We start from the raw sequence: 25,437 nt of genomic DNA on the forward strand, positions 1-25,437 counted from the left end.
TGCATAATTTATAACACACCCGTTCATCACTCATGTTTAGCCTTGTGTAACCCGTCTCATCAACAGTGTTTCTGGTGAACCTCATTGGAAGTATTCTGGAATAGCTAGTTATTAGGATGGGACAGATCAGAGTTGGCCAACATGATTCCCACATTGGATTTCTGTGCCCAAATGATAAACCTTATATTAGGTTTAAATATTTGCTGTGTCCCTTAGACCACAGTGAGCAATAAAATCCAAAAGGATTTTTGTGGTGAGCTTCTACTGAAACAAAAACAGTCTTGCTAGCCTGATTTTGCTAAATAGTGTTATCAAAATACTCCCAAATGGTCTGGGGCAATGCTACAATAATGAAAATACTGCAGATGAGGCCCAACTTAAGCATCATCAGAATTCTTGTGGGGAAAAGTTTTGTATCTCAGAAAGGGGCATATTAAGTTCCTTATAATGGAAAAATAACCACGATCCTAAATATTTTTCTAAGATCCTTTCCCTGAAATTATGGGAGGTCTTAAAGGTTTTCTGGTTTTAGAAAAGCAAGGTGCAGGTGAAAAATTCAGCTTCAATGGCAAAGGGAACATTATTATTTTGAAGGCTGACAGAAAATTTAATATCTTCAATAGCACAACATTATCGTGATAAAGAAGGTACCCATTTCAAGTACAGAGTCCCAGCTCACCCAATGTTCAGCAGAGCTGAACACAGCAAGTCAACGAAAAAGGCAACAATCAAATATTCTGCTGTGCGTTAAGTTGTCCTGCTTGACACAAGGTGAACTTTGATGGTTGAGTTTCTCAGGGTACAACTTGGTATGCAGCCCCAGCTCCTAAACAGTCTTTTGGTTGTGTTGCTAAAACGTTGTTTAAATACATTCTTCAGGAAGGAAAGGCAGGTGTCACTCAATGCCATTAAAACTCTGAATATTTTTATATTAAAATTATTTGTCAGAATCCTCACATAGAATAAGATGCTCCAGAAAGCATGAAGGTGTCCTTTTCCTGAACAATCAAGCAGGCACAGTTAAAGGATTTGTCTGTCTATGCTGTGTTGGTTGTTGTTGTTGTTTTGTTTTTAACCTATTTTAGTATTGTCCTCCTTGACTTTGCAATACAACCAAACCATGTGATTGTATAGATGGTAAAATGCCTGTTAGCTGTGGCTGTAACTAGAATTCACAGAAGTGTAGCTCCCCAGTTTGGATACAAGCTGACAGCACCGATTTAGAAATAGAGCTTCAGTAGTAGGCTGGAAAAAATGTCCATTTCTGTTGGAGGAGCTTTGCCAGCAGTTTGGCTGAAGAAGCAAGCTCTTGCCGAGGGCAGACAGCTGTGGCATTCCTCTCCCAGCCCTAGCAAGGCATCAGGGTTTGCCATTTGTTCGGCTGCACAGACCCGTGGCCACAGAACACAGACCTAGCAGCAAGAGAAAAGTTTAAGAAAACAATCTTCAGCACAATGGCATATTTTTCTATTCCCCACCCCTACCCCCAGAGTCACAGCATGGAACACAATCAGGCTGTATACTCACACATTTCCATCTTCCCCAGATATTACAGTGACTTCGTCAGCTCCCATGCAGCCTCTGTGTACCTGACCTAGATGCTTCTTCCAGAGAAACTCGACTTTTGAAATGTTCCCAGAAATTTCTGTATCGATATAGTTCAAGTATGTATTGCCTGGCTTGAAAGTTCCCCTGCCAAAAAAGAAAAGCATATAGATGAAATATAAATCCACGTTTACTGGAAAAGGCTAGGCTGAGTGGGCCACAATGCCAGACTCTGGCATGGTTCGTAAGAAACATGCAACTTCCCTGCTGGTGTACATTGCCTAGGGGAGGGAATGATCACACAATTATGCATCATTCGTCTCTTTGTCATTTTAAAGAAGATTTCCAAATGACATGCCTGAGACCAGAAGTAGCCTGCTATCAGGCCCCAGAGCTCTTTGCTCTTGCCCACTTCGCTATACCAACCTTTGTCTGAAAAGAAAGCACAGAGCTATAGAGACCAGCAAGCACATTTTGACCACAGTCTGTAGCATGAGGAACCCTGAACACGTATCACCTGTTTTTATGACCAGTGTAGATCACGGATCACAAAGAACAAGATAAGACGTAAAAAGAGACATTACAAATTCAGTATAACAATTTTTCAACAGTGATGGTATACTTACTTGTCAATTGTATATTTTCTCCTGATCCCATTAGTACCAGTCAAGGCTACATCTATATTTCCCTTCATGGTTTCTGTTGCAGATACCCTGACACATATCTCTTTTCGCCAGCCTTTGAAAACAAAATGAAATACGAGGGAAAGAAATCTCTTTACAATCATTGAAACCTATATTTCAATGCCTTTCAGGGAGAGGAGAGGATTGCACAGATGTGCTTGTAAGCAAACAAAATGCTGCTCTCATTATTAAGGGAAATGTAAGTTCTGTGTGATTCTAGTAATTTTAATTTCCTTAACAGTGATCTAAATCACAGATGCCAGCCAGATCCAATCTCTGTTGGCCTTCTGGCCATGTGGAGTATTTAGTCTGCCGTGGGCAACACTGCGCTTTGCTCTTCCGCTTGGCCTCAGTTTTCATTTCGTAGTTACAGTTATGAGAAATTTGGGTGTGACAGGGTGTCTCATGAGTAGTGCATATTGATTTCAAGTAACCAGGTTTGGAAATGTTTTGTACTGGCTTTAATTTGGGCTATTAAAAGGATAGTCTCTTCACCCACCTCAGGCTATGGTTTCTATAAACTCAACAATGTGGATGTTGAAATTAATGTATTCATTCAGATTTAAGAAATTAATAATTTCTCTGCACTAAAATTCATTTTTCTGCTTCGTGCTTTTCCCAAGATGAGATAGAAAAACTAGGTACAAAAAATATTTATTTCATATTCTAGTGCTAGCGAATGATGTCCTCAAAGACCATATCTGATTCATTGCCCTTGCAATTCATCATCCAGGATGGATTACAATTTATTTACAAGTTTCCTTATTTCCCATTTCTTTGTCTGCTTCTACATTAATCACATTTAAAACTATGCTTATACTTATTACTCCCCATCATCATGACTTGATGAACTTTGCAAAAATACCCTAAAATGATCTAGTTTTATAGATTTTTTGTCAATGACAGCAGTGCAGCTTTACTTGAAATCTTGCATTTTCAGCGTATAATTCCTCCCACCTTCAGCTTTATAGAGCTTTTGAAGCCATCATGTAGTTAACAAAATTTAGCAGGGTTTTTAAGTCACATGTCAGCATCAATTCTATAATTATCTCAGCCATTCCCAGATAATGCTGATATTCCATATTCCTAACAGACATGAAATTCCATGAGCACCTCTTACTTGAGTTGATTTCTGTAGAAGTATAAGGTATTTGTTCATATAGACTTTGTTGCCACTTTAAATTCATCATCCAAAACCAGTACTTACGAGAATATGGGGGGCGGGCCCCTGTGTTTAAATAAACCTTCTGCTGTTCTTTCTCAGTTTTATAAGGAAACATGTCGGCATAATGACCCATAAGCGGGCATCTTTCCTTTCGGCATGGGAAGCATGCTCCCTGGAGGAAAATAAGTGTTTGTTACAAGAAGTTATCTATTTTAATCTCAATTCTTAAATTACAATAAATTAGGATATTTCAGCTTTCTCTCTCTCTCTCTCTCTCTTTTCTTTTTTGAAAAGGTACTTGTTTCTGAATTCATATCTTATCTTCAGTATTTAAAAGAGTGGTGGCAAAAGGAGTTGAGATGATCAGTCTGCTTATTTCTTCTGGTGAAAAAACAGAAAACAAAAAGGTTAAAATCTGGCCTAATTCTTTTTGTCCCTGCAGAGACCATGAATAAATATGTAAATGTATGCTGCACCTTACTACCTGACCTGTAAAATACAGATAAGATATTTAAGCATAGGAATAATAAAGCTTGGGGCTTCACTTTGGTATGTGGAAATTAATCTGTGTAGATTGAATATTGAATGGTCTTGTTGTCTATTAAAAAAATACTAAGCGTGTATATTTTCAGTGAAGGGATTCAATTTCAGTTGGAGAAAAAAAAGGTTTTGCAATATTTGGAGAGTTCAGTTTTGATAATGAGGAGGTTCTGCAAGAAGTGGCATCTGTGGATCCTTGGCTATTTAGGCATTAGATGAATGAAAGGCTAAATGAACATTATCAGTTGTTATTCTTCAATTGACAAAATCATTTCCCCCTCATCACTAAATTGCACGGGGTTCTGGTTTTCATTCAAGACCTGAATTACATCAGACTTTCAAGTTATGTGGCAGAATCACTACAGGCAATAACTTTTCAGCATGTCCTGGTTTCACCTGGGATAGAGTTAGTTTTCTTCCTAGTAGCTGTCATGGTGCTGAGGTTTGGACTTAGGATGAGAGCAATGCTGATAACACCCCACAATAACACGCTGCAGGAGGAGGGTGAGCGAAGGGCTGTGTGGTGCTGAGCTGCCTGCCGGGTTAAACCACAACACTGCAGTACTGCAATCCTTCCTTTTGTGAGTCAATAGAAGCAAATCCAGTCCTGGCTTCCTAGTTATGTCAGGCACGAAACACCAGGACATTCTGCTGCCTTCTTTCTTGTGGTACTTGAGGGTTGTTTTATGTGGGAGCACTGCTGCACTGTATAAATATTTGTCTCCCCTGCTCTAAATACCGTGGCTCCTTATTGCTTATACAGATGTTTAAACATTTACGAAATCCATCAGCCATCCTCTTGATGATGGGTTCCACCAGGTTTGTAAGACACTGGTTTAAATGGACGTTCTTCAGCCAGACCATGTCCCTTGCTGCTGACCTATGCAGAGGGTGAACCCAGCTGTGTGTATATGTACTGTCTTCATTTTCTCCCTGATCTTTCTTAGGGTTTGCTGCTTTCACATTTTGCCCATTTTCTGCCTGTGATCAAGAGGAGGGCAGCCAGTGGGTCTGCAGAGCCATCCTCTATCCTATCATTTAGAGCGCAGAAATGGTCCCAGAATTTAAGAGAAGGAGGGCAGAAGGGATAACCTTACCCACTTCATAAACATGTACCTGATACTTACCAATATAAAATCTCGGTATGTTTCACACTGGTAGCCAAGAAATCCATTTGGAGTGGTAATACTTTCAGCATAATATCGGAGGCTTCTTTTATGTCCACATCCAATAGATCTATATGCTAGGAAAAAGCCCACATAAAAAAGATTAGAGCAATACATTAACCATAAAGTCCATGCCAAAACAGGAAATGTGGGTCTTTTTTCCTCCCTCAAAAGCATTTGTACTTACAGTGAAGTCTTGGATTAAAAAACAGTAACAATTAAATGATGTTTAAAGTGCGAATTATTTGGTTTTATGGTAAAAAGCACACTTGCAACTACAAAAATATTTTTGATGGGAAAGAGCAAGGTGCTTCCCATGTGTATCCCTGTGCCCATAAAGAAGCTCACAGAGGTGGAGATGCACCTGGCAGCCTCCAAGCAGCCTCCAGTCCTGCTCCGTGCACCCTTGACTGCTTTTACTGTAGCACGAGAAGAGGGGAGGGGTTAGCCAAATTCATAATTGCGGCATTTGCAAAGCGTATAGTAGTTACTGTGAAGTAGTTTTCGTTTGCTTACCATTATCACAATGTGGTATTTTGTAAAACCACAGTTTCCACTCACTTCTAGAATTAAACAAAATTGTAGTAATTATTTTAACTTCAGTGGCTTTCAGTGTTTTTAAGCTCTAGAAAATCTGCGGTCATTTGACATTGGTGATTCTGTGAAATGCTCTGAAAAGCAAGATGTTTGGCAGTGTGTCCTTGATTTTGTTAGAATTATTCTAAACAAGTGCATTTTGCCCTCAGAGTGAAATTCCTAAGCAGGCAGTGCAGGGAAGAAGAAAGTGCAATTTGTGTTATATTTACAGGTCCCTTGTTACAAGCATTGTCTTTATGAGTTCCAAAGCCTCTCCTTTATCAAACACACCAACGTTAGGCTATAAAAGCAGGCTCCACTCTGCTTCAGGGTCGGGGGACCTTGCCTGATTATAGGGTGATGTCTTGGAGGCACTGAAGTAATTGCAAGCTGGCACAGCTTTTGGTGAAATCAGAATTTCACCTATAGTTATACATCAATATTTATGCATCTTAAAGATAGACCGGTTGATATTGACCAGTTGATACACATTGCTCTTTACGTAGGGGGAAAAAACAAAACAAAACAAAAAAAAACTGAAGAGTATATTTGTCTGTGTTTCTTGAAAACAATCCAGGTCATCAAGGCTTCCTGAGTATATTTTCTTTATAGTTCTGTCTTTAAATCTAATTCAGAAGGGTCTGTGCTTTTAACTTTAAAACTCCCAGCTCTTAGAGTTGGCTTACTTTGTGCTAGTGCCAAATTTACTTGACATCTATACAATGGGAATATAATACTCATCTCCTTCCTGCATCAAAAGCTGTAGAAAGAAGTTACTAAATAGCATTTCTCAAGCTTTTTTTTTTTTTTAAACATAAAAGCACTACATAAATGTAAATATTATCAAACAGAAGAGATAAGTACAAAGCAAGGTTTAAACAAGAGGCAGGAGTTAAGGCTGTCTCTATTTTTAGAAGCTGCATGAAAAACCCACTCCATCTGCTTGTGTTCAGAAGAGCTGGGCTTGTTTCTTACCACAAAACATTGCAAGCAGCCTAGTGAAATATCTGTGGAAAATACGTAATTTTTGCTGAAAACTGAGACATTTTTCTGTTGTCAGTCTTGAAGGTGTTTTGGTTCCAAATGATTCTGCGTGTAGCCAGCTTTCAGTGTTGGGTTACTAAGTTCTCAAACCAGTCCTGATACAGAGCATTTATGAAAACCAGTTACTTAACTAGTGGTAGGGATTTCAAAACATTTAGCTGTGAATAACGTATGTTCTTATTTCTGTAGGGTAGGACCAGAAGGCAGGATTTGGGGTGTCTATTGGGCTCAATCCTAGGATAATTCTTATTAACTGCCCAGCTTTCTTTGAAGAACATGAACTACTAATGCAGCAGTCATTTTAATATCTTCTGTATTTTTAACCTTGTGCCGTTCCCTTTGAAGACACTAAAGCTGCTAATGGCGTGGATGAGTATGTCTGACCCCGGTAATACTGGGACTGATGTCTTTGTAGCAAGAAGGGAAGCTCAGATTTTTAAAAACTCATTTTTGGATTACCCTGGAATGAATTTCACTGGCCCTTTGTGCGTGGAATTTCCACAGAGGTCAGGCAGCCAGCACAGTGCCAGACATTTAAAACAGGCTGGTGAACAAGTCTGTGTGCTTTGACTGAGGTTTCCACCTGGAGTTTTCCTTAATTAGTATATTGATACGCATACGCATACATACACGTACATGTATATAATTTATAAACACCCATGGGTGTATAAATATGTACATTAAGTACAAACACCCACGGGTGTATAAACACCCATATATGTATGGGTATTTCACAGACAGCTTTAAATCTTTCATTTTTGAGCATTCTCTCCCTACCCAAAATCTGAGGTATATAAGTAATATATACATTCAAAAGGCTTTACCTTAGCCTAGCCTGCAAACTAGCCTTTCAAACTACAGCTTATAGTGGCACATTACCTCTTTACAATATACTTACCTCTCATAAGGTCATTGATATCCCGAGCTGTGGGAGGTACTCGAAGCTGCTTGCATCCTGGCATTTTCTTCCCACCATTCGGGTAAAAATCTAGGTGGCCACAAGTCTGAAGAATCCCAGGAGCTGAAATATGTAAAATGACTGAAGGCTGATCACTCTCTGATATGCCTTTGTGTATGTGTTGGCTCTTGTGTGAAAACTTACCAAAGTCAAAGAAGAGATGACCAGCGTGAGTATGAATTACATCAACAAATTCTGCATCTGAAGGATCCAGCCTAACCTTGTTAGGAGTATACTGGAAAAGAGGCCCAGCTGGATCCAAACCTCAATGAAAGGAGATGTGACTGGTTAAGTAAACAATAACTTATTTACTGTCATCACATGTGATGTGTATACACTATATGTCATTAAATTTCTACCTTTATTGCTAAGATAAAAATCTATTTTGTGGATGTAGGACAGCCGTCCAAACAAGTGGGGTTTTAATAGAACTGTGGCTGGAGGCAACACAGTAAAAAAATGGATGGATGGTTGACTTACTACTGGGGAATAGTGTCATAGGAAGAGGTGTTGGTTTTTTTTTTTTTTTTTTTTTTTTTATAGTAGCAGAAGATGTGAAATTTTGGTATGTTATTCTAACCATGCATGTTTGTCTGAGAATTTTTATCTGGTCAAAAATTTCTTTGAAATAGCAAATTTGCTTCAAAACATTGTCCTCCACTTCAGGCTCACTGAGCTCTCTCTGTGGCGGAGCACTAAAATTCTGATCCCATTTTCCCCAAATTGCACACAGCCTAGTCAAAGAAATGTCTATGCAAAGCAAAGAACTGACTGGAGGAGAAAGGAAAGCAGAAAATACTGAGCCTTTAACAGATGTGATGTGGGAGTGTGTCATGATATTGTGCCTCCCTGCGTAGCTATGCAGCTAATAGCTTTCTTCCTTTCGAGGGTGCCCACAGCTATTTATTGTCTCATCCCGACACAGTAAATATAGGGGTATTTAGTTTTTCATTTCAGATTTTCAATCTTCTTAACTGCTGAAAAGTCATGTTAGAGTGGGCTTTTAAAGCCGAATCTGATAATGAGTTGCTAACATATTTACAAGTCTGTTATTCCAGATGTAATACGGTATTTTCTTCCTGCTCTTCGATATAGCTAAAAATCATAGGCAGCATGCTCTCAGGGACTCAATATGAGCTATGCAAAGTGACATATATTTAGCCACAGTAGGGACAGTTAAACCTTTCTGTTGCTGTCCAGCCTTTCTCAGGGCTGTGACTGGTGATGTGAAATGGCATGGGATAGGGCATGGCTTCATTTGTGTGCAGTCACGCTGGCTGTATGCTGTTACTTAAGGCAAAGCAACATAGTGCAGTCTGTGTCGTGTTCGTTAGGTAGCAGTGACTCTCTGGTTCTCTTAAGTTGCATTAAAATATAAAGCTTCTGCAGCTGAAACAGCTTCAGTACCTGTTATTCTTCCAATGCCAGGTTTCCGTCTCCCTGCCTCCCCTGCAGCATGTGCTCCAAGACTATGGCCAATGAAGTGAATGTTGGCCGGAGAGTAGCCGTAGTCTTTCTGTGAAAGATGTACGGAAAGGAAAAAACAAGGGTGCTAAATGGGAAATAAGGTATGAATAAAGTGGCTGTGGTGCTACTGAGGTGCTCCACCACCCAGCTCCTGCAGGAGGAGGAGGCCACGTGCTGCTGGCACGCTGGGCTCGGCTGAGCCTCTGTGGGGAAAGTGTGGCTTTGGGTGGCTGTGGGAGAATCGCTTCTCTGTGCTGCCATCCGCTTGTAGCTGGAGGCAGGGCGTGAGGCCCGTGGAGGGATATTTTAGTCATGTTGGCCCTTGACTCCTGCTCCTCTCCTTGCCAATTTTCCTAGTCTCCAGCCAGATGGCTCATCCAGAAAATAGGCCATCACGAGCATCTGTACTTTCTGACTACATCACATCAAATCTAAAGATGCCACCTTGACCACAGGCTTTACCATACAGACTGCATGCTGGTGTTCACATTCCATGGGTACTTGTACCTCGAGAAGGTTCACAAGATACACGAGCTCAGCCCCCACGATGCGGACGTTGTTAACTGCTTCAGTGTACAAGCCACTGGAGCCACCCGTCCAGTCAATCAGAATGCAGTTTACATCTTCAACATGAAACATGAACTGTTGGGTGTGAAAAGAAGAAGGAAACAAGTGTGAAGCACAACTCTTCCAGGTTATGCGCAAATAATCATTCGTTTTGCTCTACCTGGGGGTTCTCATTGTAGTTCTGTGCATTTAGATTTTTGCATCCCACCCTTGCAGAATTGGCATGCTGCTCCCATCACGAGGCTCTTTTGAGCTCCCCCTCTGCTCTCCTGCTGTCTTCTCTGCACACTGTTTTACAGAAGTCTGTGGAGCAACTTGTTGACTCCAGTCCGCAAGGCCAGAAAGCAGGCTGCCATAGAGTACTCTATGCAGTAGTTATTCTTGTCAGTGGTGTGTTGAACACAAGGGGGGCATAGTGGGAGTAATTTGGAGATATATCATCAGGACTTGGCCAGTGATTTTTTTTTTATTATTTTTTTTAAAGCAAATAAAATTATACAGCTCTTAGGGGATTCTTTCTAGTAGTGCGTTTTTCTAATATCATCCTAGAAACTCAGATTTTGCATCATTCCATTACTCAGAAAGTGGCATAGCAAAATGATGCTATATGCACCTGCTTTGTTTATGGGACCGGTAAGGATATATTTTAGAGCATTTTTTCCCATTAATACTGTAGAACCAACACAAGGAGGCAGACTGGAGGCAGGTTTGAACACTGCATAAAGGCGTCTAACAGCTGGTTTCAGTTCTGTTTTCCTTCCCAGCTGCTGTTCCTGGTTTTAGAATATCAGCTTGTCTTAGTTACCCCAGTTAGAAAAAGAGGATTGAGTGATTTCTTTTTTTATTGTCCAAGCTCCATTCTTCAAAATTTATACATTCAGATCGTCTAATGAGATTCATAAATTCACGTTCATGTGCTTGAAATGCTCAGCCCACGAATCCAAGTATTTTAAACAAACTATTCTACTTAGAGACTTTTGGCAAGTGAACTTTCTGATTTTTCATTTTGAAACAATTTCATTTTTTCCATGTTCCTAAATAAAATGAAACCAATCTGCTGAACAAAACATTTTAGTTTTGGTAGATCAAATGCCTCACTCGATCTGAAATGTTTATTTTGAACTTTTGCTGAGGTGAAAAAAGTGACCTCTTTTATTCCTTTATTATTGTCAAGGAATTGAAAAACCAATCAATTATAGCTTTCACTGTGGAGGTGAATGCAGCAAAAAGCTATTAAGTAGGAGTCTGAAGTGCTCTATAGCTAGGAACAAGCAGGCAGTTTTCTGAAACTGAACTTGATTCCGAGGATTTTTCTGCTCATATATTCCCAGAATTAAAAAGAAAACAGAGAAGTTAAGTTTCATAAGCCAATTAATGGGGAATGTCTATGGATATTTTCACTTTCAAATACAAGTACGACGACTGTCAGACAGTAATCACACCATACCCTGCACATGTTTGATATCCAGGGGAGGTCCACTCCACCGAGATGGCCATGTATAATGAAGCGAGTTTTCCTGTGTGCTCGAAAATTTGAAGCTTTGATAGTTGAAGGATTTGAAGGAGAAATTTTCTGTGTTGAACCAAACAAACAAGACAACAACAATAACAATGTGAATGCTCTGTACAAGCGCACAGTTAGATATGGGGCAGAGTATCCCAATATTTAGAGCATAGTTCTGTTCTGGGCTCTGAAGAGATGGGTCTTGTTCCTGGTCCTAAACTGCCTTGCTGGGGAATCTCACTAAACAGCTTCAACAAATTCAACTTCTATTTAGTTGAACTAATGATATCAGTATCCTTTGCACAATGCTTTGAGATATACAGGTACAACACATCGTATAAATAAAATATTTTATCAAAAATCATAACCAAAATATAAAAAATAGTGTTTTCTACAAGGTATAATGCAGTTGATTTTGAATCTGTATCTTTTTTTTTTTTTCTCTTTAAGATAAGATTTGCATTCCAAGCTTACTCATATATTATCTTAAAGCTAGTCTAGACAGCATGACAAAGGCCACCAGGCTGACAGTAAAGGCTGTAGATATTTTGGGGTTTATGGAGAGGGAAGGCATTATTTTCTTCAAAAATGAATTCTGAATAATGCATTCCTTTTGAAAACTGGCACTTATTTTTTGTTATAGCTTGGTAAGCTTAAAAGGGATGCCATGCGCTAGCTAGAGCACATCTCACCTCCTGTGAAAGATTGACTCAGGTTGAAAGCTCACAGACTCAGAGATGTCTGAGGTGACTCAGAGAGGAGAAATCACTAAAAGTCTCCACTGTGACTACCATTTATAAAACAAACAAACAAACCCATCTGTGAAATCTTTTTCATTTATCATAAACCAGCAACAACAAAGCAGCCCTTCTCATTTTTCACATTAAATTACTTAATTTTTCCTTGCTTTTTGTCCAAGTAAAATTCACAGGGATGGTCATTCTCTTCTTCATTTTTTTCTTTAGTCTCTTGTTTTCCTTTCTAAGCTTTTCTTTAAATTTTCATCCCATTTTCCTTCCCTTCTCTGGTGCGCAGTTACTTTCTCTCCTAATCTTCCCTCTTAACTACCTACCTACTCTTAGGGTTCAGTGTTGGCCATCACATGAGCAGAGCCTCTGAGACTAATTATGTATCATTAAAAGGATCCTGTAATCATGTAGGAACTGCACCCCCAATTCGTGCATATGGGCCTGAAATATATTTTTCAGCTGGAGACGCACAGAGTCCAAAACTGAGCATTCCTTTTATACTTGTCTTACTTCTGGCTTTGTAATGATAAAACTGAAACTGAATTTGGGCCATTTGCTTATTGTAGAGAAGTACATAGAATAAATGCAAAATGTCTTTGACGACTTGTGTTAGAAGACTGCAAGTTAGTAAGATGTTGCAATTATACCTGGCCCATCAGAGAGCTGATGTGAGGAAAAAGAAATGAGATGAAAGAAAATTGGGATGGACTGGTTGTGACATGTGTAATATGGACCAGAGCCTTTCCTGGGAGGAACAAAGCAGTCCGTATAATCTGTTGACTATGTAGTAGACTATCAATATTTAAAGCAAACCAGTTTCTTACTTGGTGTTTCATGGTGTTGTCTCTAGTGTAAAGGAGGAAATTGGTGTTCACAGCTGCTGGAGGGCTGGGCAAGCCTGCCAGTTCTCTGCCTGGGATCCCAGACCAAGGGGGATCATCGGTAAAGCATCCAAGCCTTTCGTAGCACACTTCCCTTCCTGGGACACAATGAACAATGTTAGTGTTCTGGGAATGTAGCACGCCAGGCTGCTGCCTCTTTACAAGAAGCTGGCAGGACAGTGTTTATAGCAGGGAAGTGGAAAACGGCTGGTTCGGATTAGCATGGCACCTGTGTCCACTTTCATTAAGGGCTCAGTTGTGCTCTTATGCCTTGTGCATTTAGCAGGGACTTGAAACTGAAGATCCATTCCTGTTCCAGACATTGCCTAGAGCTCAGTTAGGTGAGCTCAGGAGAAAGCAGGATTTGTTTTGTCAAACATATCGTTAAAATAGCTATTTGAAAAAAAAGTCTTGATCCTTTCTGTATATTGAGATCAAACTGAATTTGACGAGCTTTTGCTTTTGCTGGCAACTTTTGCTGCCAGCTCAGAGAATTCCTTCAATTTAGTGCTAATGCTCCACGGATTATCTAAATTGTTACTTCTTGTGAAAGAATTAAAGAAGGAGTTAAAATAACAAAAGAAAATAAACCAAAAAACAACCCAGCAACAGAAAACACCCAATCATTAAAATATACACCACTGCTTGCTCCACCACTTATGTAAACCACCTCTTGTTTTTTTTAATCATCAAGGATTTAGTGGAAGCAATGGAGTAAAATCTGAGTGGAAGCCTAGAGCAAAGCACAGACTAAGGAAGTATGATTTGTGGCTGAATTTCCCAATTTCTGTTGTGACTTTAATACAACAATGATGTAAATATGACATGCGGGTGTTGCCATTAAATGTCAGCCTTATCCACCATTATAGCACAATAGTTGTGAAATCCCTCGTTTTTATGGCTATTAAAAAGACACTGAAAACAAAGAGAAGCTATTGCTACCGTGGATGGGTGACGGAGTCAGAATACATCAGACCATGGCTTACTCTATTTGTAAGTTTGTACAAAATTCTGATGGTATTATATGCTGGAAATACATTCAGAGAAAGAGAAAATTTGATTGTGGAGCTGCAATCAAGGACTCCACAAGTGATTCAATCATTTTCAAAGTTGTTTTGTTTTGTTTTGTTTTTTCCCCTAATGCCAGGCAACTTCTGGATTGTGTTTCACTCTTTGTTTTCTCCCCATGCATCCACCCCTATTGGTAAAGAGATGTTTTGGACCAGGACTATTTTTCTTGTTCTCCGCACAGTGCTGTGCAGAGTAAGCGCCTAGACTGGCATTACAAGTTGTTGTAGCTACCATAAATGCTTGTGGGTGGGTGGGGAAAACAGTTCTGGGAGAAATTTAGAACCCATTTGTACATTAAAAAACCTTTCTAGTTCCTTTTCTGTTTGCTATCTGCAAAAGCCTTTGCAGAATTAAAGAGTGATAGGTTAAACATGGCAAAGACAAGATAGAACTCGTTACTCCTAATGAAGAAGTCTATTATATCCATTCCAAAGCAAGTTCTTTTTCTAAAAAGTAGTTATTGTGGTGTAAATTGCATAAAACAATTTTTACTGTTTATAGACTTTATCAACTGTGTGTCTTACCTGTGGCTGCATCAAGAAGGAAAAGAGTAGTGATCCAGACTGCAAACATCTAAAGCAAATAAAAACGCAATTCAGACCCAATTAAAAATTGAATCTGGAATTCACCTAGGGTTTTCCTTGATCCATTAAAAGAGTCGTAGTGACCACAGGAGAGCTTCACACATAATGAGCTGGGTCCAAAAGAACCAACATTTCCTTAAAGACAGCAAGTTTTCAAGAAAATACATTTGGCATTCCTTTTGTTTGCCATGGCAATACTGTGAGTATACAGTATATCCTCTTAGCATCTCTTAAACGTTGTCTTCCTGACCTTGACAAACAAAGCTTTTTTTTTTCCTCTAGAGCTGCAATTTATGGACAAGCAAATGAATTTTTAAACGGATTTGCGACAACATTTTTTTACAGAGTAAAATTTCTTTTATCATTTAATAGAAAAGTTATTCACAGAATTACTATTCAGTGATTATATTTAAAAGAACCCAGGAACAAACTTAATTTGTATTTCTGAATTGTACTGCAAAGATCAAACTGAGTCTTCAAGACTCTCAGCCACATACACTTATTAGCCCTGATCTGTTTGATCACCTAATCACCAGCTGATATGTAAGCATCGGAGTAAATGGAACCAGTCAGGTACTTCGAGGTAAAGCGGGCAATGTATTTTAAGTGTAGTCTTACTGCTAGTAACTTATCTTCAAAGGAAAGATGAAGAATTATTCAGGTACCATTAGTCAGCGACATAAATATATCCAGATTGACTTTAAAACTTGTATTTTGAACACTGTATTAAGTAGGTGTGCAGAATATAACATCAGTAAGAGAAGTAAAAGTGCATGCTATATGTGCTGTAGAATCTGACAGCTCATTCTTAGAAAACTAATATCGGGCTCCGATCCTCCAATAAGTCCTACGTCCCCTGAAGTCAATAAAAGCCCATTAGGAGCCAAGAATTCATTGCTGTAGGACTCACTGCAGGTTCAAGCATGTCCTGCTTCCATCTCACCACTCACCCAACACCCTGCACCTTATCAAGATTTGAGTTCCTGATTTCCTTGGCTCCAGTATCTCACATTTTACCTTGGCAAGGCTCAAGTGTGTTCTTCGGGTCCACCTCAGCTGATGGCAGCAAGCCTTGCAGAAGCCCTTTGAAGTGGCTGGCACGAAGCAGGACAGCTCTGCGCCAGTCCTACAAAGGCAAAGGGCAGATGGATGTTCACCCTGCCACTGCTGCGCAGCGCTCGGGCTCCTGGCAGCATCTGGGACGTCGCTGGCTGGTGCCAGAAGAGCTCTCGTTGTGTCAGGAGTGCTTCAACTAAGATAACAGGAACCAGTTCAGACCTGTTGCTGCGGGACTCCACCTGCTTAATGCAAAGTGTCAAATAGGATGTTATTGTCAATCATCGGTAATTATTTTTAAAGCTAAAAAGTACTGGGAAGTGTGATGTAAACAGTGAACACACAGCCTTTCAGCACCACGAACGGGGTTATTACCAGCAGCTTGGCTCCCCACCTCCATGTGGCGCTGGGTTTGGATCCAAGTGACAGCAGCATGCAGAAGGCTGTAGCAGAGTCCGTCTTTTGTGTCCTACTCCAAACTTCTAAAAGCAAAACCATCCTTCCTGGACCTGAGCTCTGCCTTAAATATTTTACAGTCTTAAGCAAAGTTTTAAAATTCCTATTGAATAGTTGACCAGCACACAACTAAGGTGTGGAGGGATCAACTAGCATGTATGTTTGCAAAGTTCAAGCTGTTACTTGAGAAAAAGCAAAAAAGAAGAGACAAGGATGAAAAATGTTTTTTTTTTTTTTTTTTAAAAAAAAGTATATAAAAATGGTCGTTGTCATCTGTTATTTGTTCATTTTATAGTTCTCTCATATATAATTTTGCTAGTGGATGAATTACCTGACTCTTCTTTGAAAAGAGGACAGGAATGCTTTTAAACACACAAAACCTACTCCCAAGTTACCCTAGGTCATCCTGGCCTAAACTGCATTCAGTGATAACTACAGGTGCTCAGATCTGTGATGATACAGTGTATGGTATGCTCAGATCTGTGATATAATTTCAGGGAGTGGATGGTTGTGTCTTCACGTCTCTAAGCATTTATAGACAAACTCAGAAAGACTGATTCAATAGTTGATACAATATTTATTAGTTGATGCAATAAATTATTATTGTTAATTTGGATTCACAGATTTTATCTGTAAGTAGAATATTTTGGTGCATATGCTCTCTGGGGAGCTCAAGAAAATTGAGTTATCCATTACATTAAGAAGCCTTTCTAGAACCAAACCTACATCAACAGTCTGCTGCAACATGAACCTCAACAGCAGTCTGGTGGTGAAGATTTCACATCACTTACAAGATTTAGGGGCTCTTGACTGTCCTGGGTAACCAGGGTGGCAGCATCACTGTCTCATATCCTAGCTACAAATTTGTGAACCGTAAAGCCCTTATAAATCATTGTTCTATCTAGTACTGAGCATCAGTTGAGCTTAACTTCTATAGGCTTTTCTTGGAACATGAAGTAGATATTTAGTGAAATTCATTTGAACTTTTGTAGTTAGTGAGACAGCACAGCACTGCCAGAGTTGAAGACAAGGTTACTGGGAGAGCAAGGCATCTTCTTATTTGTCTCCAGCAGACAAGCATGAAATGGGTTTTTCATGCTAGTTTACTAATACCAGGAAAGCTCAGCACCATTGTCAGCTGTCAGCACTTCCATGTCAGCTTCTAGAACTCATATCCCTGTAACTGGGTTAGCTACTTCAGTATTCTTTGGGACCCGTGTCGGAAGGAACAAGCCAGAAAGTTCTCCCCTTTCATCCTATAGAAGCTTGTCCAAGCTTTCTCTGAACTCACACACACTTTTAGCATGCACAGCATCCTGTATCAAGCAGTTGCACTTTGTAATCATGCCACTGTGCAAAGAAACATCTTTTGCTTGTTTTGAGATGTGCAACTGCCAGCTTCATTTCATGCCTCCTGATAGTAGTGTGGAAGAAAACGAAAAAGACATTTGTATTTGCCTTCTCCATGATACTGTTTGTTCCATAGACCTCATTCATGCCTCCATCTTTTTTCCAAGCTGACTTCTTTTTTTTTTTTTCCCCTCATGTTTCAGAGGAGGTGAGAAATGACTGCTTGTTCCCCTCAGCCAGAGTAGATGAACATCTCTCTTTGTCTTCCATTACCAAAATCAGTATGGGATTCTTTCTGCCTTGAAGTTTCGTCCATGAATTTTTGCTTTAAGAGAAAAAGTGGCCACAGGTGGTAGAAGTTTCTTTCTGCAGCTCATATCCTGCTTTGTGCAGTCTCCTGAAAGCTCCCTTCTGTTGAAACATCTGTAAGAGGGAAAATTCTGCGAAGAGGTGCACTCCATATAAGTTATCAAAAAGAAAAAAGAAAAGAAATGAAAAGGATATAGGGATATATAAGGAAATATAGGGACATATAAAGGAAATAGGGATTAATTCATGTAAGTTATTGTGCAGAGCTGCTTATGCTATTTTTGTCTTCTTGTTCCTCAACTGCAATTGCACCCACCTGTCATCCTGTCATGTGTTAACCCAGAGGGTGAACTTTCTAGGCAGGGACCTACCTACCTACTTCTGCACATTGTGGAGTGTGTAACTCAGTTTGGGATAATGTATGAGTAGTTTTTATTATTAATGATAATAGTGCATCAGTTGTAAGAGCTTCTCTAAGGAAGTAAGACTTTTGAATAAAAACTGAAATACCGCTAAGTATTTTTCTATTCTTTCCAGTCTGCTTGGCTGTTGAAATATGTATTCAGGCTGTTGATATAGGTAATATGCTGCTGAGGGGATTACTATTCTTTATATCTGCTGTTATTTCATTATGATCCAGCTTCTAATACCTTTATTGATGCTAATCCCATTGGGATCACTCATAGAATAAAATACATCTTAGCTAGAGAGAGTGCACCGTACGTTAAGTTGCACTTGCTTTGTATTTTAATACCATTTAAACTAACCTCTGTTGTGTGACTTATTTGTACCTCTGATGGAAGCCCACATTTTTTCTTGTACTCCTTGAGCTGAGCCTGGAGATTTCATAGATGGCATACCCTATTGTGGGCTTGGAACTAGATGATCTTTAAGGTCCCTTCCAACCCGAGCCATTCTATGGTAAGATTTGAAATGTAATGTTCCTAAGTTTTGCCCCAGTAAAGTGAAGAAGTTATTTAAGAGCATTGATTCCTATTTGCTCTCCTCATAGTAATATGTGAGTGCGTATGTCTTGGTTTATTAGCCTTCTAGCTGGGTTGACTACAACCTCAAAACACTCCTGGGTGAACAATGATTAAGGTTCACAAGGAATATGGCAGGAAACATTCCCTTGAGGTTCGTCTGCCCTTTTACAGTCTAAATGAAGAAGTTCTGTATAGCCTGGTCTGTCCTGGATTTGGTGTATCTGGGAATTACTGAAACGTCCCACTACCCTGCTGCAATGATATTTAATTTAGTGCCAGTTTAGAGGTCCTAGAAAGCTGGAGACCTGTACCCTGTCAATGTCAGAGAGCGGAGATAAGCATCTGCTTTTAGTCCCAGCACTGTTTAACTTTCTTTTGGTAAAGTTCAGTAACATCAAATTTAGATTGGAAAAAATGGGGAAAATAATCATATATGCATAGAGTTTCAGTTTGTTAAAATATCCCTCTCCCTGGAAGAGCTTAGAAGAGGAAAGAATTCAAGAAGCATTAGTGATTTCAAGCTTGAGGACATGTCTTATTATTTTCACATAACAGTGATGCAATTGCCAATAATGAGCTGATTAGTAATTGTTTGTGCTTGTCTACAGCAGTTACTTGCAGATTGTAAGAGTCTAGGCTATGTATTTGAAATAGATAGTAGGTCATTGATTGGATTCAACAGGCTGATTTACACCAGGCTAGATCTGAAATTTTTGTCTTAATAAACATAATAAATTTCTTCTGGTAGTTATGTCTTAATTTGTTGTAAATAGAATTAAAAGAGAGGCAATTCTTCATAATTTCAGTGCTAAAAACTTGTGCTTGATGCACATTCTGATCAATGCATTGAATTGAAAAGTACAAGATAGGAAACTGAATAAGGTGATAAAAATAGAAAATTTAGTATTTTAAGGCATGAAGACATTGAAATGTGTTGATCTAAATTTCAAAATGTAGATTAGTTATCTATAGTGAAAAAAATAATGAAAGAAATAAGTAACTTTTGGACTTTTTCCTGACCAACTGACATGTCTTTCTTTCTCTCATCAGCCATCTGTTTTGAGATTATTGTGTTTGTACTTGTTGAAAGTTAGAAATTATGTTAAAAAAAGACAAATACCATATAAAATGGATTTCACAGGTTAATGGAAAATCATGGAATAAAGATCCAAAGCGTAACGCTTTTTGACAACCTCATAGAAGGCCGTGGTAAATTAATTGTAATTGATCATGATGAATTTAGTTACACGGTTTAAGGTTTACATGAAGTGGTGGAAGAGATGCTATAGATCAATGCCTTTGATTTTATATTTCTGATTTTTTAAATGTGTTAATTAAAGTTGGTGGTTATTAGTAAAATAGAGGAGGCTGTACTTTATGAGATAATTGGGACAAGTCTCTATCTGCTAGCATACCTAGTGAAATGCTATGCCTTTAGGAAGAATGCGTGACTTTTTTTAAACTGCTCTTTGCTTGAAATTAAGGAAGTCTTATTTTATGTTAAACAAGTAACATCAGCTTGCAGGGTGGCTGAGTTATTTTCTGTATCATGATGAAAACTTCTGATGTATTTATTTCTGAAAGACCAGATACTAACGATAAAGACACAGTCATTCTATGTATTCTAGTGTCTTACCAGATTGCCTGTGCATTTCAGTCTTAATCAGCTTTTTTAATATCTCACTTTTCTCAAACCATTGTGACTGTAATTATTGGAAAAGAACTCTCTAAGTATAAAAAAATGATCATAGAGCCATACAATGATATTAATTTATAAAAGCCGTTAGCTGCTCTTAAATAGAAACACCTAGTATAATTACAAAGTGGCTTCACATCATGCTTTTTGTGTTGTATGTGGCCTGGTTTATTTGGGTTTGGTTGCTATTTCGCAAGTGATGTTTTTGTTCTACTGTACTTCCTCTACCTTAAGTCTAGTACAGAAGGCTTATGCAAAGGTGCTGTTATGTTTGTGTCACTGCCTTTAAGTTCTCAACTACTTGTGGTTTGGCAATCCATGTAATAATTTAATAAAAACATATATTGTTTTTATTGGCATCCTTTATCCTGCACCATGGGTTCATGTATGTCCCTATTCTGTGTCTCATTTGGAGAGGAAGTTTGAATTTGGAGAGCTATGAGATTAAATCAGTTTTTAATAGAAGCATTACCTATGCCTTCTGCTGTTTTAGGAAGATCTATCAACATTCATTTGAGAGGGACCAGTCAATACAGGGAAGACGCTGAGGAAAAGTAAGTAATTTGCAGCATCTTCCTGTAAATCATGCACTGGCATCTATTTGTTTTACAGGCCAACTAGATTAGTATCATGTTCAAAATGACTTAAAAAAAAATGGGTATCACCTTTTCAGCTTTAAGCCTTTGAAGTTAAGCCTTTGAGGCTTTGATGTTAAAAAAAAAACAAAAAACAAAAAACAAGATTTTTGCAAAATTGTGAAGAATCCTCCAGCCATGAGGATCAGAGAAGAATATTTAAATACAGTGTTGAAAAGGGCCATCCCAAATGAGAGTTGTAAGGCATGACCACAAAGCACAAAGTCATTTTAAGTGTATGGAATGTGGGAGTGGAATGCTGCAATCAGTCATCATGCAATATATAGAGGCATTACTCCACTGATTAGATCTAAAGAAGTTTAACTGGAATATTTCATAACGTGAGCCCAACGCCCCCTCTTTTTGAAGTCAGCTGAAGTTCTCGCCATTGATTTCAATGAGCAAGGGCAAAACCAGCATTTCAGCATTGATTTCAGTGTGTGTACATTTGTGGTTTGTATTTGAGATGCACAGAAATGTCTGAAAAAAAAAAAAAAAGAAGTCAGATTTCAGTAGCATTTCAGTGATCTATTACTGGATGGATACTAAATACTAAGTGTGAGGAACTGAAGAGTTAAAACCTTTAGGACTGGTTTACCAGTGAGCTTCGCGCTGATGAAACATCACTTATAAATTATTGCAGTAGGCAGGTCTTAAGTTTCATAGAGCTGTGAGCGTTTTATGCTTATTTGACAGTTAAACCTTATGAAAAGAAATGGCTATCTAGGCATTTTTATAAATTGCATTTTAAAAGCGGTGACAGAAGGATAAAATCTTCCAGCAGAATATAAGAACTCCCAGGCCCTTGGTTGTCCCCTCCCTCGTTATGGACATGTCAGAGATGCAATGGGCAGTCCGTTCGTGTGCTCAGAGCAGGTACTGGCTTCCTCAAGGCACTGCTCACCTCAGATGTGCTCTGCACCGTGCACATGTACATATCTTTGTTGGCTCGCCAGGAGAGAGGACACTGGGACTGCCATGATTTGTGCAGTGCTGGTGTATGTATGCAAAGCTGGTGTATGTATGCAAAGCAGGTGGCCCTGATGGTCATTTACAATATTAGTGATAAGCAACAATTATCTGCTTTCGTTGCTACCAGTCAGACTACAGTCTGGACTGGTTAAGGTTGATGTAAAACATCTAATGGCCAAAGCTAGAATTATCAACAGTCACAAGAGGCCAGAGCTGCGAGCAGGACAAGCCATGCTAGCTTAGGAGTTTACTGCAGCCTTTGCCAGACTGATCAGGACCACTGCCAGCAGTGGGACGAAGTCCTTTACGGGGATAAACTGCAGTTTCACTTCTGGGGCCACCGTGCCAGGCACTCTGTTATTCATCAGCACAGCAGATGTGCTGAATGGAATCTGACCGCATCCAGGCCAAGGCCGGCGCTTGCTCCTGGAGCCTCCAGCAGCCATTTAGGATGAAAACGAGCTGCCAGACAGGCAGGTCAGGTTTGGCAGCCAGAGGTTTTCCTGTTTCTTGTGGCTACCAGTGGTACAGCAGCAGTCAGAGCCTGCATCAGCACTGATCCAGCCAGGGGTCTGCATGAGGCCTGTGCCGTCACCCCCGGCTGCAGGAGGCCTAGGCCCAGTGTTGGACCAGGACATGGAGTTTTGGACAAGGAATCAAATGCAGTCCTCATCGCTGGCAGTTTCAGGGGTTCTAGGAAAACCAGCTCCTTTGTTCCTCTGAAGCCTTGAAAACATACTTCAAAGGTATTGTTTTCCATGGCCTTCATCTAGATGCTATCGCTTTGCACTTATCACTGTGAGTTGGACTCGATGATCCTTGTGAGTGATCCAAGTTGGGATATTCTATGATTCTCTGACTTCTTAAAGTCATAATCCTCTATCTGCAGTAAAGCATGACGTTTAATAGGTGCAGCTAATAAGCTTGATTACAGTTGTAGAATCTACTCAGGACAGGATCAACAAGCACCTGCACATATTTATGCAGAAGAAGAAATCTCATATGTTAATATAGAGTGTCATGAAAACGAGGTAATTTTGCATTCACCTTTCAACTTCATTTTATAGTATCATTTCCATCATCCTATTGCCAGATACTTGCATCTCAGCAGCACCTAGAGGCCAGCACTACACAGATGTGGGATGGGAAGATCTTTATCCCAATGCAACGAACAGCTGAAATCAACAGGGGGGAGAAAGGAAGCAGAGACTGAGAGTGATGAATCAAGCAAAGTATGAGACAGTTGACAGCAGTCATTGCTGCCTAAGCAAAGTGTGAGACAGTTGACAGCCATCGTTGCTGCCCACCCCATTAGCTGTCAGGAGGTAATGGGATTCTGTAGGTAAAACTACGCTGCAGTGCCTCTTAGAAGGTTTTAAAGGAATCAGAGATGACAACTGGCCTGGTATTTTTGTCACTTCATATTTACTGTTTTATGACAGTCCTTCTGTGAAATGTATTCTGGTTTATACCTGCATTCTTAATATGAAAAGTTAGAGCTTGCTGATTTTTTTGGAGAGTTAGAACTAAGCCTTAAATTAGATGAGTAATACTTTCTTTCTTCTCAAGACTGAATAATAAAATTGTGATGTCTTATTTCCTTGAAGAAATTACAAGAAATTCTATGTTAACTTGAGGGGCAAGAGAAAGGGAAAGGGAAGGGGATAGGGAAAGGGAAAGAGTCCCTGTAAGTTGCCTCTCTAGTAGTGAAGCAGAGCCTGACTGAAAACAAACTGCCATTCAACAAAGGTCGCATTCTACTGAAGCACCGCATTAGAAATAAAATAAAAGCTAGGAATGTTGGCAAGTAAATAGCAATATTTGCACGCAGCCATGATTTATATATTCACAAATGGCTGTTTCACATTATTATTGGGGTTTAAGATAGAAATCTGCATCAGAACATTTGAGATTTCTGATATGGCATGTACCAGTGTATGCATAAAAGTGTCATATACCAGTATCTTCTATCTGAGTAGAAAATTACAATTTATGTAACTTGAATACTCAAAGGGTTTGAAAAGCTCTATTTATGTGCATTCAGTTCAACAGGAATAAATCAAACCCAGAGTAATACGTTCTTCAAATACGTATAATTTCTTATATTTGCTTGAGTATTTTCTGAGAAGCATTAGGATGAATCATTTGGTTTACATAATTGTATTGAACATATAATTGGAGGCAACTGTGTAAAAAGGATTTTCATTAATCTATTGGTTAAGGTAGTTTCCCTGGAAACTTGAGAAGGATCTTTCTCACTGTAGTCTTTTTATTTTTATTTTAGTATTTGTGCTATTTTGTTTGATGAAATGATTAAGAGTATATAATGATTGGATGAGTGTTTATTTTCACTGCTGCTGGCATAGGGGACAGAGTTATGGTTTGTGTGTCTGAGTGTGACACAGAGATGGATGTCAGCTGATATTCATAAATATCTTCCACTGATAGTCTGCAGGTATTTTTTTTCATTGATGATTTTATGACCTAAGGGAAGCAAATTAACATAACTCTTTCTCTACCTGTTTTTGCAGCCTTGTTATGCTCCTTGTACTGCCCCAGTCACTCCTGAGCCAATAATGTCAGCTGCGATTTGTTTGTTCACCTCTCCTGCAGTGTCCTTCCTCCTACTAAGCCACTCCTAGACCTAGCACCTGAGCTTGGTGTCTGCTCCCATCACCTGCCTCCTTCCTACACATCACCTGCAAAGCATTCCTCTGCTTCATTTCATGTGTAAGCATCATTATGATGCACTCAGCTCTGCTCTGAGTAACTCTGTAGCCTCCCTGCAGGAGGATCTCTTGTCCTCCTATCCCCTTCACGCTGTGGTTGTGTTTCCTGCTTTTGACTGAAATGAGATTTTTAGCTCTTCTGTGATGCCACGTAATCTGTCTGTGCTGTGAGACACCACTTCATTTCCAGATGCCATAAATAAATAAATACAAATGCTCTAAATTTTTAGGTGATAGTTTTTATATTATGTCTGTGCCTACGAGTTTAGCCTGGCGTTGTGTTCTGTTGGAGCATTGGCTGCTGCGTGTGTGTGCGGTAGCATGCAGGGTCCTGCTGTAAAGTGTCTGGACCCCATCAGGAAGTGCTGCAGTGGTGTGGTGACACTGAGCCACCGTTGGAGCCATTTTGGTGGTCATACAGGTTTTCAAAATCTAGTGCGCTCTTCTGAGCTTAAAGCTGGTTCTCTCTAATGGACAAGTTCGAAAAATGTTAGCAGAAGCACCTGGAAGATGACTAGAAAACCTCTTGTGAATATGCAAGGCAAGCAAACAAACATAAAAGCAAAGATCCCTAAAATAAGTGGGCTGATTAAGAAAAGTCAGCATGGAAAAGTCTTTCTGAAGGAACAAAAATGGATTAAGGGACTAGAAAAAAAGGACTACAACCCATTCATGCTTTGGTATCCTTCTTGTTTATTTACCCTATTAGGATTAAGGAAGCATTAAGATACATCTTATGTATCTAGCT

At 39.4% G+C, this 25,437-nt stretch overlaps 2 protein-coding genes across 2 annotated transcripts in view; one reads left to right on the plus strand and one right to left on the minus strand.

The window, feature by feature from the left end:
- Positions 1 to 25,437, plus strand: part of GFRA1 (GDNF family receptor alpha 1) — a 274,556-nt gene that overhangs the window by 36,681 nt on the left and 212,438 nt on the right. The gene's annotated exons all lie outside the window — the stretch shown is intronic.
- LOC106031936 (pancreatic lipase-related protein 2-like) lies at positions 1,273 to 15,651 on the minus strand. Its single transcript, XM_048060595.2, has 13 exons — positions 15,518 to 15,651; positions 14,441 to 14,489; positions 12,789 to 12,943; positions 11,159 to 11,284; positions 9,652 to 9,786; positions 9,085 to 9,193; positions 7,822 to 7,941; positions 7,618 to 7,740; positions 5,061 to 5,176; positions 3,436 to 3,565; positions 2,172 to 2,283; positions 1,528 to 1,692; positions 1,273 to 1,412 (listed from the first exon to the last, which is right to left on the minus strand). Exons 2-13 carry the CDS (start codon positions 14,487 to 14,489, stop codon positions 1,349 to 1,351), a joined length of 1,404 nt encoding a protein of 467 aa, XP_047916552.1. The 5' UTR covers positions 15,518 to 15,651; the 3' UTR covers positions 1,273 to 1,348.

This window comes from Anser cygnoides, chromosome 7, assembly GCF_040182565.1.
Source record: "Anser cygnoides isolate HZ-2024a breed goose chromosome 7, Taihu_goose_T2T_genome, whole genome shotgun sequence".
Lineage (NCBI taxonomy): Eukaryota > Metazoa > Chordata > Aves > Anseriformes > Anatidae > Anser > Anser cygnoides.

Coding starts and splice junctions, on each gene's coding strand:
- LOC106031936 (XM_048060595.2), bottom strand. CDS start 14,489: ATGTTTGCAGTCTGGATCACTACTCTTTTCCTTCTTGATGCAGCCACA. Junction 9,194..9,651: donor ATCTTGTGAACCTTCTCGAG/GTACAAGTACCC, acceptor CATCTTTCACAG/AAAGACTACGGCTACTCTCC. Junction 7,942..9,084: donor TGGCATTGGAAGAATAACAG/GTACTGAAGCTG, acceptor CCTTTCATTGAG/GTTTGGATCCAGCTGGGCCT.